This window comes from Haliotis cracherodii, unplaced genomic scaffold (genome assembly GCF_022045235.1).
Source record: "Haliotis cracherodii isolate W230 unplaced genomic scaffold, xgHalCrac1.p SCAF_19, whole genome shotgun sequence".
Lineage (NCBI taxonomy): Eukaryota > Metazoa > Mollusca > Gastropoda > Lepetellida > Haliotidae > Haliotis > Haliotis cracherodii.
Genome location: NW_027266274.1, coordinates 7,518,065 through 7,540,098, shown reverse-complemented (window position 1 = coordinate 7,540,098; position 22,034 = coordinate 7,518,065). Strand labels below are relative to the sequence as shown.

The following is a 22,034-nucleotide window of genomic DNA, read 5'->3' as shown; positions in this document are numbered from 1 at the left end:
TTCATGCATAGGGTGACTTGCATATATAACTGATACACAATGTGCCTATCTTTGTGTATGAATATAAGCTCTGATGCGTTCAACACCCTGTCCCCATTCAAATAGGGGGTGTGGTGCCTTTTGTTTGAAATAATGGTCTGACCTCTGTTTTCTATAAGCCCGGGGAATTGTCCTTCAAATAAGATGGAAAACTTGCAAGGCAAACTTTACAGTGTCTATGGGTTCCAGTGAAGAATGGCCTACAATGCCAACATATCATAGAGCAGGCAAGTAGCATGAACACATAGTCCCCAAATATTGAGGTACACTTTGTCTACCCAGATAATAGACACACAAAAAGTCTGAATCTTGAGTAGCTGGGAGAGGGGCTGTATTTGCCTGCCACTAGGCCCAATCACAACAAAATCAATTCATTATCTAGCATTGCCGTACGTTAACAATTCCCTTTATCGGTAATAGATATCAGAAAAATAAACACTGGACCCTTTAGGCGTAACCCTGTGTAAAACAATAGTCATAGACGCACGTACCAAGGGGCCCCATGTTCAACAAACACTTAGAAAGATCATTTCTACTTTCTTTAATAGCAAACCGTGTGTCGCTAGGTCCTGAGCGGTAACCGTGGTATGCACGGGGTGGGCCGACTGTCAAAATAATAAAGACGAACAAACAATACAAAAAGAAGACTAACATTGACAGCACAGACCGTCAAGATATCGGCGAATAACAATGGGGTGGGCTGATAAGAGTGGAGGTAAAAATCAATGGAGTTGATTGAAAACTAAATCTTACCAATTATGGTGGAGGTAGATCTGATATTATGCCACATCGTGTTATAAAATGTTGAAGTTGTGCTGTCGAATGCCTGCCGTGTGGACCTAATCGATAGAGGTACAATAGCAAACAATAGCCATGAATCGCGTTGGCCTGGCCCACGCCATTAATATCTAGCTCGCTAACTCAGTCCCGTCGGGTTATCTAAGTTGCTCAACAATGACAACCGACCAGCTGTGCATTAAACAAACCCTCCAACCCTCATGTAACCAAAGTACTTACTTTCATGTCTGTAACCGGAATGGTAGTTGAAATAGCTGTCGAAAAAGTTCGAGTTATGTCTTCACGTCAATTCACGCCGCCATGTTTTGAGCGTGAAGAGCGACGGTATTGTCACTTCCGGTTCTACTTTCAATTCCATTTCCCTTTTTGGAATTTCTCTTCGTACGCTCTTGTTGCAAATGGAAGCGTAATCAAAAGTTCTCAAAAGACATAATTGATCGTCACTCAACTGACATTATGCAAAGAATGTAACTGAGTTGACCTCAGACTGCACAGGTAGGTTCTATTTATAGTTCTCTGGTTCTGCGAATCTAATGAAAAACGAATTCGGATTATGAATGTACCCATCATCATCATCATCATCATCATCATCATTTCTACTGCTAACAGTAACAAAATTATGTATTTAAGCTAAAATCTAACTATGCTTTATAAAAAAAATATTTTATAGATTTTATAGATTTATTAATTAATTATACCCCGGTTAATTACAACTATGATAACACATCGCATTCAGGAATTATTTCTTATATTGTTACAAATTTAATATACAATAAGAATATACACATGCATACTACATAACGTTGACAATATTTGGCAATGTTGTCATATAGTTTCATTCCGCGTGCCAACATTAACACCGTGAATTAAAACAACTTTACAAAATGAAAGAATTCTTAGCATACATCGCCATTTTTCAGTTTCATTTCAATGCGAAAGAAAATATTGTGCGAGGAGGGTGTATATTATTTCAACCACTTTTGGACGGGAAGCTGCGCGATTTCTCGGTACATTTATTTGACAATCCCCGTGGGTGTTTAGGGTCAACGTTAACAATAGCGTCAGTACCAGGCCATATTGTACCGACCGTTTTGGCGGGAACCTCTAGCACTGAATGGGCACAGAAATACCGGCATGCATCACATCCTTTAACAATCCAGATTTATTTAGACTCTGTGGTTATTTTTAGCTTACTAGGATTTATCAACACCCGAGTTTCTTCAGATTGATATGCATTTTACTTGCATTTTTGTACGTTGTTTTTGTCAGTTTGATATGCATTGTATTTATATTTTTTGTTGGTTGATTTTTTGCTTGATTTGCAATTCACTTGCATTTGTGTAGATTGAATAAATTTGTTGTAAGTAAAAATTATTTATGTTCCGTGAATATTTTTGCTTTTCAATAAATTCAGACCTTTTTTTCTGAGCGTTTCTTACGTTTTTAATAAATGTTGACAATTCACTTTCTTTAATCAATTAAAACCTGTGTTATTATCCTATTTAGTCGTTTTTCTTTATATTGTTAGCTTAGCTGATTCTCTTAATATACAGTATATTAATAGAATCAACTAAGTTTAACAATATTCACTGTATTTGTTCACTAGCTGATTTTGATAGGAATATTTACAAGGAACCATTCAAACTTTTTTCGGTCTCGTTACTAAAGTATTTCCTTCTACGCTAAACCACCATTAGGACTGACCCTGTTTTCTATAAATACAAATTTGTTTAAGCTAGGTGGTTGTTTAAAGTGAAAAAAATAAAACCTGTTTCTTTTGAAACGGTGTTTACTATTCTCTGTAAAGAACTAATCTCTTGTGAATCTTGATCCGTTTATCCTCGGTGTTTATTTTCAGTTTACAAATGAATTAAGTTTGTTTTTAAGGTCTATTAATATTGATAAAAAAAAGTTCAACTAATGATCTATCGATATTTATACAAAGGACATGTTAACACGCCGTGATATTGCAACGAGGCAGATTATATTAGAGAGACGAAACATAATATGTCTACTACTGCATGCAAGTTGACGATCAAGACACGATAATGCTTTCTAATGTCCCCAAATGTCCATCTACAAACATGTCCATAACATCAAGTCGATTTAGGGACATCATGTCACCTAATGGGTGAATTTACTCGGGCTTAACACTGACGAAGTATGGATGTCATTCCCGACTGCACATATTCAAGAAAATAGAACAGTTTAACAATATACCTGCCTTGGGTGTTCCCTATCATCAGTGATGGTTAATACTTGCAACAAACAACGGGGTGGTATATTAACAACGCAAATATTATATGGGTCATTTTAGTTACCACTGAGTTGCGTTATCTTTATATGTCCACTGTTTTTTCGCAAAATGATTTTGTCGTTTCATGCAACTGTCTTGTGCAACACAAATAAACTGTAGAAGCGCACATAAAATCTTAAGATGGCAAAAGTCGTTGCAATACAGGACGGTGACATCGCATGTCTGACTTATATACATCAGCGGTGACTCGCAACATCTCGGTCGGCGCACAGTGGACCATAAAGTGAATATTTAAAATAAATATAAAAATGAGCAAATATTTTTTTGGTAATCAATTAAAACATGTGTTATTGTGTGAAATGAATATCAGTGACATGATACAGCTGTTACTGTTACTTGCAAACACGGAAATCAGCGTCATTTAATGTTTATTAGCATAGTATTTATGTTGAGTCAACGTTTACGCCGTTTGTAACAACATTCCTGCAATATCACGGCGGGGGATACCACGAGGGGAATAGAACCGAGTCTACACCGCGAGGAGAGAACGCTATACTACTACGCTACACAAGATGAAGGAACAAGATAATGGATCTCTAAATGAATTTCATGTAAAATTTATAAAAAACAGTAAGAAAAAAATACACATTAGAACATTATGTGTTCAAGGAAAATAAACAGGCAACTATACATAGGTAAATTATTAATAAAAAATATGACCACTTATTGGTCACGTACATGCGTTTCTTACCTGAAGGGATCAGAAGGTCACAGCGCAACACCTTTTTTGATACTGTTACTGCCACGAGACGATTCGAGTGAAGTATACGAACACGACCCTAAACATATCTAACACCTGTATACATACAATAACACGTGTAGACAACTCTTCCATGTAGTTACAGGCTCAGGCCAATTGCCTTACGGAAATATTATCAGCAGCAAATCCACGATATTGATGGATATAATTTAATATAGTTAATACAATCAGCACGGACTGCGGCTCCTTTGCCAAAGATAAGGGAGACGGCTTGGGCTCTGAAGTTAAATAAGAAAAGCTTCCCCCTTTTCATAACCGTGCTCCGATAGTTTTCGTTCTCTGAGAAACTGAGCACAATGTGTTGTCTGGAGATTTAAACCATTCTTTCATGGAGTGCAGAGGCACGTAAAGCTTGAGATCACCACAATGACTTTTCTCAAAGATCCTTCTCACGAAAACCATCTCAGTGTGTAGCCCCATACAAATCGTTCCACAACACAAGAGGGACTACCCTGGCCAACAATCTATGAAGCGAAGGAAGCAAAGCAACGTTACGACCAGACCTTATTGTTCATTTTCTAACTTTCCATAAGCTTGTCAATAAAAAAATGGATCTAATTGTGTATAAGACATTTATTTCAAAGTGTTCATATCCGCTGGCTTTTGAAATCCAACCCTATTGGCACGTGCAGTCAACAGCGATATATGGGCTGAAAATACAATGCTACTGTATCCATACCTCGACTAACTAAGAATATGTCATGCTTATCATTGATAAATTCCAATATCACCAAGATATGTTTCATATTTGATTTGTTCAATTTCTGTGCACGCTATAATACCCCTCTGTAATTTATCATCCTCCGTGTTCTCTCTAATGTTAAGGCCATAATCTTGGTTAATTTGTCATTCAAGCGTTAGGAATTTAATTCTTCTCTGTAGACACGTTAACACTGTGAGTCATACCAGCGATTTATAATTAACGAAGGTTAACAGTACAAAATATTACTGATTATTTTACTAGCTGTCATTCTGAACGTAATAAATACCGAACAAATGTAGGTACCCCATGTTATGAGTTACGACACGTCTCAGTTGATTCTTTGCGCATAAGTGGAAGATAGACCATACTCTTAAACGTGCTGTGGAAATAATAACGAAGAAAATATCTGGAATTGTCTGAGCCTCGAGGGATTAATATGGTCAAAGAAGTCAAGACTGTGGGATTACCCCGATCTTATACGGCACCCTTAAGTCGCCATGTTATTGTTGAGCATATTTTAGTCATTACAAGATAAACTAGATCGGTAGCTAGGATTGCGACGCTTTGACATTTATGCCCGAATCTAGCTACAGGATTGTTCAGAGAATTGTTAATCATAATTTGCTCTCGAGGCGCAGACATGTTTTTATCACAGACGGGCCTAACACAATTACTTTACAATAGACAGGCTTAATTTGATTGTAGAAAAACGAACGGACAATGATGTACTGGGGTTTTGTCAGCGAGGCGTCTCGTGACCGTATATATGCATGTAAGTAATTATCTTTTCTGGTTGGGGAGCAAATTTGATACTTTTGATTTGTTGAAAAGTTTTTTAACTTAAGTATGTGAACAAATTAATAATAAACCAACCCTGAAACGACTTTACAAACAATATAGTTGTTATATATAGAAAGTTAAATGTTTTCATATTTTCCAACTTCTAAATGCCCATTAAAGACTTGATTAACGAGCAGAAAAAAAGATCTATTTGTAGTATACTTGTCGTTCAAACGCCCATCAGAGTAGAGTTTTTCGTTTTTTGTGTAACGCCGTTATCCGCAATATTCCAGTTATAAGACGGTGGTCTTAAATAATCGAGTCTGGACCAGACAATCCAGTGATTGACATCATGAGCACCAATCTACGCAATTGGGATACGATGACATGCCTCAAGCAAGTCAGCGAGCCTGACCACCCGAGTCTGGACCAGCCAACCCAGTGATTGACATAATGAGCATCAATCTACGCAGTTGGGATACGATGACATGCCTCAAAGCAAGTCAGCGAGCCTGACCATCCGATTCAGTTAGTAGCCTTTTACGACAAGCATGGGGTTGCTGAACCATTCGAAATAATTTGTCCCCGAAAGTTCTTAAAAATATAATTATGCTTCTAATGGTTGGAAAAAAATTGTCTGCCACAAAAAATACTGTTTTTTTCATAGAAAATAATATTTTCGCTTATAGCTTTGATTAAAAAAAAAGATATATCTGGGCTCAATACAAATTCCACGCCCCTCCCCTCGTTCATTTTCAACAAATAAAAAACTTCAAAAAGTGTCGTTTAGAAAGTACAAGCTTCGCCTTTTGACGTTCGAACGGTTTTGACCGGAAGTACATTTCATGGGGGATCCCAGAGTTGGACATTTCTCTGTTGTTTCCTCTGCTCACCACGATCTTGAGGATCGGCAAAAAAGGACAGTAAATTATCATTTCTTTTTCTCACAAGGTTCCATAAAAAAACTGATTACATATTCGCATTTACCCCTTCATATATGCCCCCCCCCCCCCCCCCCCCCACACACACACCTTTTCAATCCGCACTTTGAATGAAGTCGAATAAAATGAAAAATACATCACGCACACAAATACACTTCAAGTTTTTCAATTCTCTGAGAAATTCCCTGTTCTGTGATATCATCTGCTGTTATTTTAGGCAAAGCACATTTACTTAAAATGACCTGAAAATTAGGTACATCGTAAATCTCGCCAATGTTTGACACGTTAATTAAATCACAACTCACGGGTTATTTAGTGCATGTTTTGAAATCAAAATATGGGATATTTATGGAAGAATCGAATATAAAAATAGCATATTAGTGATCACGGTTATCTTTTTTTCATCCATGTTACCAATCTGAAAAGTCGCCGATAATCCTACAATCGTTTAGAATGTTTTGCAAAGTACGCAAAGACGAACGCTGAAGTGAACTCTCCGTCATATTGGATAGTGTTTACGAGCTCACGTTTCATGTATGCCGGTAATGAGACAAATGTGACACCATGAATATTTCTGATGTATATCAGCTGCCATAAATACATCCCTGAATTCCTCATACACTTTAGAATCAAATGATAAATGGTCACTGTCGCCAATACAAATTGTTTAGATGAACCCAAGCGAAATGAATTAATTTAAGAGTGGAAACTAAAGCCGAACTCGGAAAACTGCACTTGTTTGAATGTAAACAAAGCAGAATTCAGATTTTACACTGTGATCCATTTTCACTTTTATTTTCAACAATATGGACGATCGAATGTGTTGCATTTTCACAGTCAACAATAAAAACGATCAACGCTTGAGCCATGCACTGTGGCTATTCCACTGCCCCGTCTAGACTTGAACCATGCACTGTGGCTATTCCACTGCCCCGTCTAGACTTGAACCATGCACTGTGGCTACCCCACTGCCCCGTCTAGACTTGAATTATAAACCGTGGCTATTCCACTGCCCCGTCTAGACTTGAACCATGCACTGTGGCTATCCTACTGCCCCGTCTAGACTTGAATTATAAACCGTGGCTATCCCACTGCCCTGTATAGACTTGAATCATGCACTGCCACTACCCTAAGGCCCTGTCTATACTTGAACCATGCACTGTGGCTATCCCACTGCCGCGTCTGGACTTGAACCATGCACTGTGACTACCCCACTGCCCCGTCTAGACTTGAACCATGCACTGTGGCTATCCGACTGCCCCGTCTAGACTTCAACCTTTCACTGTGGCTATCCCACTGCCCCGTCTTGACTTGAACCATGCACTGTGGCTATCCCACTGCCCCGTCTTGACTTGAACCATGCACTGTGGCTATCCCACTGCCCCGTCTAGACTTGAACCTTGCACTGTGGCTATCCCACTGCCCCCTCTTGACTTGAACCATGCACTGTGGCTATCCCACTGCCCCGTCTAGACTTGAACCTTGCACTGTGGCTACCCCACTGCCCCGTCTAGACTTGAACCATGCACTGTGGCTATCCCACTGCCCCGTCTAGACTTGAACCATGCACTGTGGCTATCCGACTGCCCCGTCTAGACTTCAACCTTTCACTGTGGCTATCCCACTGCCCCGTCTTGACTTGAACCATGCACTGTGGCTACCCCACTGCCCCGTCTTGACTTGAACCATGCACTGTGGCTATCCCACTGCCCCGTCTAGACTTGAACCTTGCACTGTGGCTATCCCACTGCCCCCTCTTGACTTGAACCATGCACTGTGGCTATCCCACTGCCCCGTCTAGACTTGAACCTTGCACTGTGGCTACCCCACTGCCCCGTCTAGACTTGAACCATGCACTGTGGCTATCCCACTGCCCCGTCTAGACTTGAACCATGCACTGTGGCTATCCCACTGCCCCCTCTTGACTTGAACCATGCACTGTGGCTATCCCACTGCCCCGTCTAGACTTGAACCATGCACTGTGGCTATCCCACTGCCCCGTCTAGACTTGAACCATGCACTGTGGCTACCCCACTGCCCCGTCTTGACTGCAGGACAAGCAAGTGGTTAAAGTATGAATACGATGTAATGTGTGGCCCTGATGTCCCTTAAATCCTGTACGTAGTGACTGCTGACAACTGGGTTCATGCTGAATCTTACGATGAGAACGGGGTACATAGTAACTCTTGCGTTGTGAGCTGTGTGTACAGTGAATCTTGTATTGACAACTTGTACATAGTGAATCTTGCGTTGAGGACCTGGTACACAGTGGCTCTAATGTTGAGCGAATCTTGTACCGAACCCCATAAGAGAACCCTGTGACGGCACCGGGTATAATGAGAACCATGTGACGTCATCAGATATAAAGAGAATCCTGCGATGACACCGGCTATAAAGAGAACACTGTGATGATAACGGGTATATAGAGAAACCTGTGACGACACCGACACCGAGGATAAAGAGAACCCTGCGATAAAACCGGGTATGAAGAGAACCCTGTGGGGCTAACGGGTATATAGAGAACCCTGTGGTGATAACGGGTATAAAGAAACCTTGTCATGATACCAGGTATAAAGAGAACCCTGTGATGACAGCAGGTATAAAGAGAACTCTGCGATAAAACCGGGTATAAAGAGAACCCTGTGATGACACCGAGTATAAAGAGAACCCTGTGATGTCATCAGATATAAAGAGAATCCTGCGATGACACTGGGTATAAAGAGAACACTGTGATGACACCCGGTATAAAGAGAACCCTGTGATGACACCCGGTATAAAGAGAACACTGTGATGACACCCGGTATAAAGAGAACCCTGTGATGACACCCGGTATAAAGAGAATCCTGTGATGATAACGGTTATAAAGAGAACCCCGTGATGACATTAGATATAAAGAGAACCCTGTGATGACACCGGTTATAAGAGAACCCTGTAATGACACCAGATTTAAAGAGAATCCTGTGATGTTTACGGGTATAAAGAGAACCCCGTGATAAAAACGGGTATCAAGAGAGACCTGTGATGATAACGGATATAAAGAGAACCCTGTGATAACACAAGATATAAAGAGAACCCTGTGAAGACACCGGGTACAAAGAAAACCCTGTGATGACACCAGATATAAAGAGAATCCTGTGATGATAACGGGTTTAAAGAGAATCCTGTGATGATAACGGGTATAAAGAAAACCCTGTGATGACACCAGATATGAAGAGAATCCTGTGATGATAACGGGTTTAAAGAGAATCCTGTGATGATAACGGGTATAAAGAAAACACTGCGATGACACTAGATATAAAGAGAATCCTGTGATGATAACGGGTATAAAGAGAACCCTGTGATGACACCAGATATGAAGAGAATCCTGTGATGATAACGGGTTTAAAGAGAATCCTGTGGTGATAACGGGTATAAAGAGAACCCTGTGATGACACTAGATATAAAGAGAACCCTGTGATGACACCGGGTATAAAGAGAACCCTCTGATGGCACCAGGTATAAAGAGAATTCTGTGACGACACCGGGTATACAGAGAATCCTATAATGACACCGGGTATAAAGAGAGCCATGTGATGATAACGGCTATAAAGAGTGGATAAGAACTTTTTTGATTTCGATTTGACGAAACGGGTGATAATAGGTATATAATTTTCCTTAGCAGTATACATAAACTCCGACATATATACAGTCGAACCAAGTTGTCTCGAACCCCTACGTCTGGGCGGGCGAACGAAACAGTTAGATAGTTGGGGACAAGTAATTCTTGTAAAAATATTTGCCCCCTGTCAAAAAAAGTTAAATTTACACCTTGCGCGCATTCGACGTCATGAACGTGACGTCATAGTGTGTCGCGGAAACAATGAGGTCTAATACGTCAACATTAAATAAAAAATTATGCAGGGTATGTCTTATCTAGGCTGGGTCCCTTCTTTCAAATCACAAAATGCATGGCTCAAGTTAACGACGCGCATAGAGAGCCGGGAACCACCTTATATTGTAAGCACGATGTTGAGAGTCAATACGGGTAGATACACCAAGTTAAGAGATATTATTGGTAGAAACACCAAGTTGAGAGTCATTATTGGTAGAAACACAAAGCTAAGAATTATTATTGGTAGAAACACAAAGTTAAGTTATTATTGGTAGAAACACAAAGTTAAGTTATTATTGGTAGAAACATGAAGCTGAGAGTAATAGCTGGTAGAAACACGAAGTTCAGAGATATTACTGGTAGAAACACCAGTTGAGAGTCATTATTTGTAGAAACACCAGTTAAGAGTTAGTATTGGTCGAAACACAAAGTTAAGTTATTATTGGTAGAAACATAAAGTTCAGTTATTATCGGTAGAAACATGAAGCTGAGAGTAATAGCTGGTAGAAACGCCAAGTTTAGAGTTATTATTATTAAACACCAAGTTGAGAGTCATTACTGGTAGAAACACCAGTTGAGAGTCATTATTTGTAGAAACACCAAGTTGAGAGTTTTTATTTGTAGAAACACTAAGTTGAGAGATATTATTGGTAGAAACACCAAGTTGAGGGTCATTATTGGTAGAAACATGAAGCTGAGAGTCATAGCTGGAAGAAGCACGTAGCTGAGTCATTACTGGTAGAAGCACGTAGCTGAGTCATTACTGGTAGAAGCACATAGCTGAGTCATTACTGGTAGAAGCACGTAGCTGAGTCATTACTGGTAGAAGCAGGAAGTTGAGAGTTATTATTGGTAGAAACATGAAGCTGAGAGTAATAGCTGGTAGAAACACGAAGTTCAGAGATATTACTGGTAGAAACACCAGTTGAGAGACATTATTGGTAGAAATACCAAGTTGAGAGTCATTATTGGTAGAAACATGAAGCTGAGAGTCATAGCTGGAAGAAGCACGTAGCTGAGTCATTACTGGTAGAAGCACATAGCTGAGTCATTACTGGTAGAAGCACATAGCTGAGTCATTACTGGTAGAAGCACGTAGCTGAGTCATTACTGGTAGAAGCACGTAGCTGAGTCATTACTGGTAGAAGCACATAGCTGAGTCATTACTGGTAGAAGCACGTAGCTGAGTCATTACTGGTAGAAGCACATAGCTGAGTCATTACTGGTAGAAGCACATAGCTGAGTCATTACTGGTAGAAGCACGTAGCTGAGTCATTACTGGTAGAAGCACGTAGCTGAGTCATTACTGGTAGAAGCACATAGCTGAGTCATTACTGGTAGAAGCACGTAGCTGAGTCATTACTGGTAGAAGCACGTAGCTGAGTCATTACTGGTAGAAGCACGTAGCTGAGTCATTACTGGTAGAAGCACATAGCTGAGTCATTACTGGTAGAAGCACATAGCTGAGTCATTACTGGTAGAAGCACATAGCTGAGTCATTACTGGTAGAAGCACGTAGCTGAGTCATTACTGGTAGAAGCACGTAGCTGAGTCATTACTGGTAGAAGCACATAGCTGAGTCATTACTGGTAGAAGCACGTAGCTGAGTCATTACTGGTAGAAGCACGTAGCTGAGTCATTACTGGTAGAAGCACATAGCTGAGTCATTACTGGTAGAAGCACGTAGCTGAGTCATTACTGGTAGAAGCACCAAATTGAGAGTTTTTATTTGTAGAAACACCAAGTTGAGAGTCATTATTGGTAGAAACACCAAGTTAAGAGTTATTATTGGTAGAAACACCAAGTTGAGAGTCATTATTGGTAGAAACACCAAGTTGAGAGTCATTACTGGTAGAAACAAAAAGTTAAGTTATTATTGGTAGAAACACCAAGTTAAGAGATATTATTGGTAGAAACACCAAGTTAAGAGATATTATTGGTAGAAACACCAAGTTGAGAGTTATCATTGTTTCACGTGGAGTGAGTTACATGACTCATAAACTCACCACAGCGATATACATCTCCCATAAACAACAAGCGAGATGTAGAGCCCTGAATTATTCACTATGGTGGAGTTATGTATATGTCATGTGCGATGCCTGTAAATAAATATACGTAAAGAAATACAGGTACACAATGTTTGTTTGTTTGTTGTTTAACGCAGCGCTCAGCAATCTTCCAGATATACGGCGGTCTGTAAATAATCGAGTCTGGACCACACTATCCAGTGATTGACATCATGAGCATCGATCCACGCAATTGGGATCGATGGCATGCATCAACCGAGTCAGCGAGTCTGATCACCCGATCACGTTAGTCGCCTCTTATGACAAGCATAGTCGACTTTTCTAGCAAGCATGGGTTGCTGAAGACCTATTCTACCCCGGAATTTTCACGGTCCTGGTACACATTAAAACGTGACATTGAGTAATTAAATGCGTTTTACTATTGGTTTTTAAAAACAATTCTCACCTGTATTTGTACGCAAGCGACTCAAAATTAATTGGGAATTGTGATTTAGATTTTTTTGATAGCGAATTTAACGGAAATGTGGAACTATGAATTCTGAAACAGTCTTCCATAATTGTCCGTAGAGACAGACTCACGGGAATCAGGTGGTTACAGTGTGTGACCTGTCTGATTGTGTGTCATCGTACCCCGCCGGTACATTTGTTGTTTTGCTCATGCTGTCAACCACTGTTTCTCAGACTTAATAATTTACAGACCGACGTGGTCATGCATCAGTATTGTCGACTGCGGTGTAAATTTGTATGGCGGGAATAATACATTCCCGTCTGGTACACATGGAACGAGGATAGAATAGCAGACAGGGTCCTATAGATTGAGCATTTGTTCAGAGTGCAAGTAGTACAGCTTGGATTCAGCATCGTTGTGATTTATTCTTGCAACATGTCCACTGCTGATGAGGATGTAAGTATATGTTTGTATTTATAACATTCGACACACACACGCTTGAACAAGGACAGGTTGATTTCACTTATCAATATAACAGACAGAACTTTCAGACTTGCCTTGCCCCTTTTAACTATTAGTGTTTTTTTTTAAATATCAGACATCTCTATGCAATGACGAATCTGTGCTAATGTATACACGTCGTTTTTCCACACACAAAATGAATATATACACCATGGCTGATGACATGACATTTATACGACACGACATGTACATATTCGCATTTAATCATGTTATATATTTTAAGGCCCTAAAAAAGCCTATATTCTCAAACTCTTCTTTGCGTCTTGATGGCGTCTATCGACCGCCTCCGTGGTCTAGTGCCTGTGTTATCATGATGTTTTTGTCAGTAAATTTCAATCACGACTCACCAATATCTTCTTTATTTGTTGTCAAATATTTGTTCTATCCGATGACATTGGTATCGGCCAGCTCCTGTGGTCAGTCATCCCATGCCATGATTTTTGCTATTTGTCATAGTTAAGAAATAGGGGTGTGATTTTTTCTTTGTGTATATAAAAAAGTTCTTCTCCAAGAAATAGTATTGTCTATACCACAATAAAATAAGCACTGGACTAATATATTCACATTAATTAACAAGTTAACAACACGAAATGTGGAGGAAAACCTCTCATTATTGGTACATGCGGTAGGCCAGTGTGGTGAGAGGACGACGTATGGCATATATATCACATCTTTTAACATCAATCACATCATTTCTATTCCATTATGGTCAAACACGGCTACAAGCAATGTGTTTCCACAAGGTTAAAAGGAATTGATTATTCGGACGTCGGTGGCAATGTCAAAAGCGAGGCGATGCATTGCAGAAACATTTTGATACATATATTTGTTTTAATACATGTATTTAATGATAACTTTAACTCAAATTTTAGCCAGTTTGGTGTTGCCCCTCTTCAGAATTCAAGGGAGAGTGTGTTCCACAATATAAGACGCACACATCTAGTCTAAAACATTGTCTTGTTTCTTTGTTGTTTAACGCCGCACTCGGCAATATTTCCAGCTATATGACGGCTGTCTGTAAATAATCAAGTCTGGATGTATATGACCATTATTGTGACGGTAAAAGTACTGTCAGTTGGATTACGAGACATTTACTGTTTGCCTGAAATCGAAAGATTTTACAGGGTGTTTTTTTCTATCTCTACAAATACGGTGCACTGTGAAAGAAACGGTAACAGTTTGGCACCTCTGCATGCTGCCAGTTCGTTTACCGTTTTTACAGCTTGACAATATACCAAGTCAGCGAGCCTTACCACCCGATCCCGTTAGTCGACTCTTATGACAAACATAGTCGCCTCTCATGACAAACATAGTCGCCTCTCATGACAAACATAGTCGCCTCTTATGACAAACATAGTCGCCTCTTATGAAAAGCTTAGTCGCCTCTTACGACAAACATAGTCGCCTCTTATGACAAACATAGTCGCCTCTTATGACAAACATAGTCGCCTCTCATGACAAACATAGTCGCCTCTTATGACAAACATAGTCGCCTCTTATGACAAACATAGTCGCCTCTTATGAAAAGCTTAGTCGCCTCTTATGACAAACATAGTCGCCTCTTATGACAAACATAGTCGCCTCTTATGACAAACATAGTCGCCTCTTATGACAAACATAGTCGCCTCTTATGACACGCATGGCCACTCATAACCCCGATCTTCACGGTGGATTTGAGTCTCAGATTAGTATTGTTGGTCGGGTGAAAAGAAAAAGAAAAAAAGTTTTATAATCCAAAGTCACAGAATTATCTGCTGCCCTACACTGTTGATTTGTTTGTGTTTGTTTGTCGTGTATTTGATTATAATAAAGTAGTCAACAAACTAATCGGGAATGAAAAAGGACACTTATTAAAACTGTTCATCCTATTCCGTCTTTAGAAATTGTGGATCAGCAGATTAAACCAAGCAATTAAAAGCAAAATTCCTTTAACCACTGCTACCTACTTATTACTGTCTAAATGAATATTTTATTCATAAGGCTTATTAGTAGTAATTATCGTGCAGCCATGACATGTATATATCTAGAATCACTAAAATCTGTGACAAATGTTAACTGTTCAACGTCCATATCGTTATGGGGGAACAGTTCGTTCCGCCATGTATATCTGCATACTTAATATCCATATCAACAGCCGTCTGTTGTGTTGATGATTTTGGAGTTAATGTATACACATGAACCATGTGTTTTATTAGACAGCACAACAAAAGGTTTATCGTTTTTTTCTGAACATGCGAACCGTTGGGGAAATTATTGATATATAAATCCATACATTAGTATGTAGATCACAATTAGTATCACTACCGTATGTGTATACAGCCGTATAGTTGGTTTGTTTGTTTGGTGTTTAACGCCACATTCAGCAATATTCCAGCTATATGACGGAGGTCTGTAAATAATCGAGACTGGATCCGACCATTCAGTGATTGATATCATGAACATCGATCCACGCAATTGAGATCGATGACATGCAGCAACCTGATTTGTTTGTTTGTTTGTTTGTTTGTTGTTTAACGCCGCACTCAGCAATATTACAGCTATATGGCCGCGGTCTGTAAAAATAATTAAGTCTGGACCAGACAATCCAGTGATTGACATCATGAACATCGATCTAAGCATTTGGGATCGATGACATGCATCAACCAAGTCAGCGAGCCTGACAACTGGATCCCGTTAGTCGCCTTTTACGGCAAGTATGGGTTGCTGAAGAACTATTCTACCCCGGCATCTTCACGGGTCTGCAGCAACCTGACCACCCGATCCCGTGATAATTACAGCCGTAGTAAAAAGAGGGGGGCGCCCCGAATACAATGTAACACAAATAATTAAAACATATTTAACTTCACCAAAATATGATAATGGATTGGAAAACAAGCTAATCGCTTATTTTAATACCCTCAATTACACATAATGCACGATACATTAATGCATCAGTGAAGGATGAATGTAACAAATGAATTATACTGTTTTAAATGTCAAGCTATTTAATCAATTCATTTGCTTAATTGAGAATCTGCTGGTTTTAAATATGAAATTTTGAATAGAATCTTATATTTGGATTTAATCTTACTTACACAAAAAATCATTTCCCATATAGCACTGTTTGTAAGGAGTAACCATGTTGGTAAACAAACTTCATTTCGAAGAACAAAGTAATCTTTACACACAAAAACCGAAATGTAAAGCATCTTCGGTATAATATTCACAGTTACAAATTTTAGTATCGAAAATATGTCTATTATACGGATCTGCGTTAAGATGGCTGCAGCCAAGCCTGAGGCGACTGTGAATAATTTAACATAAGCTGTTTCTAAAATTTAAATCCTAGTGTACACAAAAAACACATATCAGAATTCACAAAAGCGGAAAAACGATCACACACGAAACCTTATAGAACACGTTCCTATATTAAAAGAGCGCAATTTGAATTTAAATTGCTGAACAAATATCGTAAACATAAACATACCGGGTACATAGAAAGTCGGTTGTTTGTTTGTTGTTTAACGCCGCACTCAGCAATATTCCAGCTATATGACGGCTGTCTGTAAATAATCGAATCTGGACCAGACTGTCCTGTGATTGACATCATGAGCATCGATCAACGCAATTTGGATCGATGACATGCATCAACCAAGTCAGCGAGCCTGACCACCCGATCCCGTTAGTCGCCCCTTACGACAAGCATAGTCGCCTTTTACGGCACGCATAGGGTTGCTGAAAAGCAATTATATCCCAGATCTTTACGGGTGATATAGGAAGTGTTTACGTACACAAAAGGGGATTTATTGGCAGTCTCGAAAATGGCAGCCTCGGCAAGTTTCAATCTAAATCCTTAAATAACACTTTATCCGTCTGCAAACTAGATCTATATCAATAAAGCAATGACGTTTTTTTAATAATACGGAGAGAATGTTCTAATTTCACACGTGGCGTGTATAACAATTTCCACTTACTGTAGTCAACTCAAACTGACTATAGGCAATATGATACTGATGCGAGACCATAGGCACATTGGGAATCTTGAATATAAATATCACTATAATGACATGAATTGTTTTGGGAATCACGTTAGATGTGCCGACACAACCAATTCTTTCTTGTTTTCTTCTTTTTGGTTTGTTTTGGCAATGCTTTGGTATATAATGAATTCAGAATAATACTAATACCGTATTCGACGTAATAAGCGCCCAGGTCACTCTCAAAAATAGAAATAGGGGGCTCTTATTAGAATATAATTTTGGTGAAAGAGTTGAAAGATCGTAAATTGTGTGGTTTATGCTGACAGCCTGAAATGATACAAAAGAAACTCTGTGTGTATTATACACGACAGATATATTTTTCCAGAATTTAATTGCCCGTAATTAAGGGTGCATATAACACACGATTGCGTATTATACACGAATAAATAAGTCTTGTGTACGTTGATCAATCGGAAGGGTGCTAATTGGGATTGTTCACTGGCCAATATATTAGCAAATATCGCCCAGGTCGTTTATTAGAGCGTGGCTCTTATTACGGCGAATATGGTACTGATTCATGACAGCAGTCTTCTGCTTGAAGACTTGACCCGGATGCAGATAACGTTTGACACGTGCGGTGTTTGTAAACAGTGTTGAACACACCTTCATTAGAAACAATTCGATTATGTCGCAAAACAAAGGAGCGGTGATAATGTTTCCGTATAAATTCCAGTAAATGGGAACGGTGCCAGGTTGTTGTCTTATTCATTCACCCGTACAGTCCACCAAACCACACGCCAAAGGTTAGAGTGACCTCCCTTCAAGAACGAATCGAAGATGGCGGCATTGAGAGGACAGGTGAATATGTGTTTACATGTTTTATTATCTAGTGCCCTCATATCGCATTTGAATTGTGTTTCAAGTAGCATGTGTTGTTGCGTAGACTGACAGGCAACTAGATACACTATCTTATTGTTCGTCTGTTTGCTGGGTACACATTATGTGACCTAATGTTATTTCAGTGGACTGAGGCTCGACTCGAGCAAATCGCGGCGGCTCGTACTGTTCTTATCAGATTTGTTTGTTTATTCTTACTGAATGGTGTGATCATTTTAATAGGTATGCGGGTTGATGAGGAACACAGGTTTGTCAATGTTTGGGAATAATCGGAAGGTTACGGCGCCCCGAAAGGACTTGTTTCATTGACTTTCAGTGTGACGGTTACAGGGCTCTGCACTTGGCACATTGCCAAAGTTGTAATTACACTTGCAGCATAAAACAAAAGTATTATTCGGGCATGTAGTTATTTGGTAGTTATATTGGCATCAAGATGTGCTTTGTTATGTAAGGGTAATGATATTTTCACTTATCAGACATTCTGCTCATTTCTCTGAGAATTTTGTAAATGGAAGAAGCCATGTCACAATCACATGTCAGTCATACAGAAGGGTAATTTGTGAGTGAGTTGGGTTTAACACCGCTTTTAACAGTATTCCAGTTACATCTCGGCGTGTCAGCCTAATGTGGTAGGAAAGCCTGAAATGATGCAGATCTCGGATGTTTACCAATTCGGTGAACCTGGGTGCTGACAAACCTAGAAACATAATCGGGGCGAACCGGGATTCGAACCCACAATCATAGGTTTCTGGCGTGCCCAAGGGACGTAACTCTGCTCAGCGAATCTCGGCGCCTTAGACGACTGGGTCACCCGTGCCCCCGGGTAATTTGAGAATATCTTACAATCCTCATATGGCTAGACCCCCTATTGCTATCACATATATATAATATGATTCAGTTGCGGATAACTATGAACTAGCTTTTACTTTTTACTTAATTATTATTTCGAGAATATTTCATATCTTACACTTAATTAGACAACAGGCACTGATCGGATCCTTGTCTTATCATTGGTGGTGGGGAAACCCAGTGATGAAAGCGTTTGCTCATCACGCTGAAGACCTCGGTTCGATACTCCACATGGGCACAATGTATGAGGTCCATTTCCAATGTTCCCTGTTGTAATATTGCTAAAAGCGTCGTAGAACCATACTCACTCACTCATGGTCAAACTAACTAGGTTCAAAACGGCTTCCTACATGAGTGGTCAAGTAACCATGGTAACACAATAGCAGTCAGCAACATTATCCATTTTTCCAAAGCCACTGTCTAGTCAAATGTCTTCTGGCCTAGTAAGATCAACTTGTACTCGTCCATATACTAAGACTGAAAATAATGCTGAAATAAAAATTTGGCCAGTCGACTCAAAAGGTTTGGCATAGACTGCCGTAGTCTTCTAAGTAATAGGCCTGAAACAAAACAGCAAAGTCATGATACAATATGGTACCTCTCAGCTTAGATATTTCATGAGATAAATGTGTATTTCCTTGATAACCGTGTTGCTTTTTAAACAACAGGAAGCAATCACAGTGTTCACAGTTTGTGATGTCACAGGAAACAGCTGATCACATGTTTTTGCAAACATGGCAAATGGCGAACGGAATAACTTGCCGTTTCAGTTGTTTATTTGCCTCTTTCAATAAAGGTAGATACTTGTTCACTGTAAATTCATGAACTTCGCAAAATGTACGCAATGTACGTAATAGCTATTGGCGATTTCATCTGTGGATTATATTGTTATATGTAAAGATCGTGGAGTTTATGAAGAACGATAAACTTTGAACATTCAATTGAAAACTTATGATCGGAAATAGTAACAGGCATAAAAATGTTTTTGATAATGACAACATTGGTGTATAAATAATAACGTTATTGATCATTTATAACAATAGTGGCTGTAGTTGTGGCAACTTCCAAACTTTTGGGAAGTTGTAATCTATCGAACCGTCATTCAGGCGAAGTTTCTGACAGATCACGATCTGAACAATACTACCATGAAAGTGTATCCCTTGGATAAGCCGATCCCTTTCTACAGAATCTTTTTTCTGGTCCTCAAAATTTGGCTTATCTGTGGACATATACCATGTATACGGTAATGGACGTGATGACTTGATAACTTGATCCTAGATTGTAGACAGCTTGACTTGTTCATGCTTGAAGGACTGGTGAACAAACTGGTATTTCAAGTGAAGGTCTAGACGACGTACCGGGTAATTTGTTCCATATGAGAAATTTATGTAATTGATTTAATCATATTTTTCATTCAATGAATCTGGATCGGTAAATTAGCCAAGAAGGCTTATGTTAATACCTCTCCAGTACAAGTTATATTCATAAAGGCATTGTACAAAATATTGCATGATGATAAACTAAATATGTTAACAAAAGCAAGTATCATGGACAACAGTTTGGTGTAATGAGTAGAAAAATTAATATATAAGCGGGATTTATAGTCTCACATTAGCTTAAACCTATTGGACTGAAGTATGTATGAATGTACTGATTTAAGATATCTAGATAAGTAGTTTTTGTTAAATTAGCATTACTATTCAATATAGTGTTAAGATCAACTCCCTCAGAATAAAAAACGATGAAGCTTTTAATTTGTCCTCATATGATAATTAGGGGTATCATTAACATCATAAGTTTGCCAGACAAACAACTTTTTTAAATGACTTTAGTCAGACTTGCAAGGATTATTTGTAATTTGTTTCTAATTTCTATTTTGCCTCATGCCCTGTCTTTACGGACTTATAATACATAGTATAATCATGACAAAGCCTTAAACCTTAAAAAAATGTTTTCTGTTTGAAATCATGTATAGAACTGAAATATGACTTGCTGAGTAGGCAACAATAAATTCATCATTAGATTTTCATCAAATATTTTTTGGAGACAGATGGGAGACATTTTATCTTTCAATTTGTTTTGTATATTGAAAAGAAATTCAAATGTATTTGCGTACATCAGCTGTCAGCAGATGTGCTTCACCCAGAGCATAAATGTTTAGTAGGATTTTATAATATGATATATTTCATCAAGTAGAGACTGCAGGGAACTCATGTAGCACTTGTGTTGGTTTGTAGGTATTTATGGACAGGAAAATGATGTTAGGTGGAGTGTTAAGTAGTGTGGGGAAAATCTAATAATTAATATCTCATGGCCTTTGGGTAATTCTTTGTCTTGAATCTCATTGGGATTGGAGCTTCAGAAATATTCAATTCAATAATAGTTAACATGTTAAAGCAATAATAGATCTACTAAGTACTCTTATTATGAATATTTTAAGTGAGCATACAAAAAAATGTTCAGGACAATTGAAAATTAAGTTTATGGATTGTTTTAGCAAATTTTAAGGAGTGTACAAACAATGGAATGATCAATGTATTGCAATTGTTTGCATTACGATTGTATTATATCAATAGGAATTTAAAAAAATGCATAACAATTAATAAATAGTTTCATTAGTGACAGGTATGATCAAGAGGTTACTGCTCAGGGTTCTGCCTTGAAATTGGAGAATGTTGAAAAACTGTTATTCTTAAAAAAGATCTGAAGAGCGAAATAACTATTTTGTTGTTGTTCGTGTTCAAGTTGTACGTTGAAATATTTATCATTGTGTTGAAACAAAGCAAAAAATAAATACTTTATTCATTTCTGTAACATTGATTAATATAATTATCCAGCCTTAAGTTATGAATACACAATGCCATTTAGAAAGTGGTCAAATGTAACTAATGTTATATTTGGGATAACACTTTCTTAGTAAAGTACAGATTCTAGTACTTTTTTGGGTTGAGTCCCGTCTGGGATTCGAACCCACACCTGCCAGGGTGAGGCACCTAATCACCCAGTCGGCTAATTCGATTCGCTGTGCAGAGTTGCGTCCCTTAGGCATGCCAGAAACCTATGATTGTGGGTTCGAATCCCTGTTCACCCCAATTATGTTTCTAGGTTTGTCAGCACCATACC

The 22,034-nt window shown here is 38.8% G+C and overlaps 1 protein-coding gene across 1 annotated transcript in view; it reads left to right on the top strand.

The window, feature by feature from the left end:
- The first annotated feature begins 17,793 nt into the window (after positions 1 to 17,793).
- Positions 17,794 to 22,034, top strand: part of LOC139466723 (branched-chain-amino-acid aminotransferase, cytosolic-like) — a 60,690-nt gene continuing 56,449 nt past the window's right edge. The window contains 1 exon segment of the mRNA XM_071248373.1: positions 17,794 to 18,023. Within this exon segment, the coding sequence (XP_071104474.1) occupies positions 18,003 to 18,023 (21 nt within the window). The 5' untranslated portion in view covers positions 17,794 to 18,002.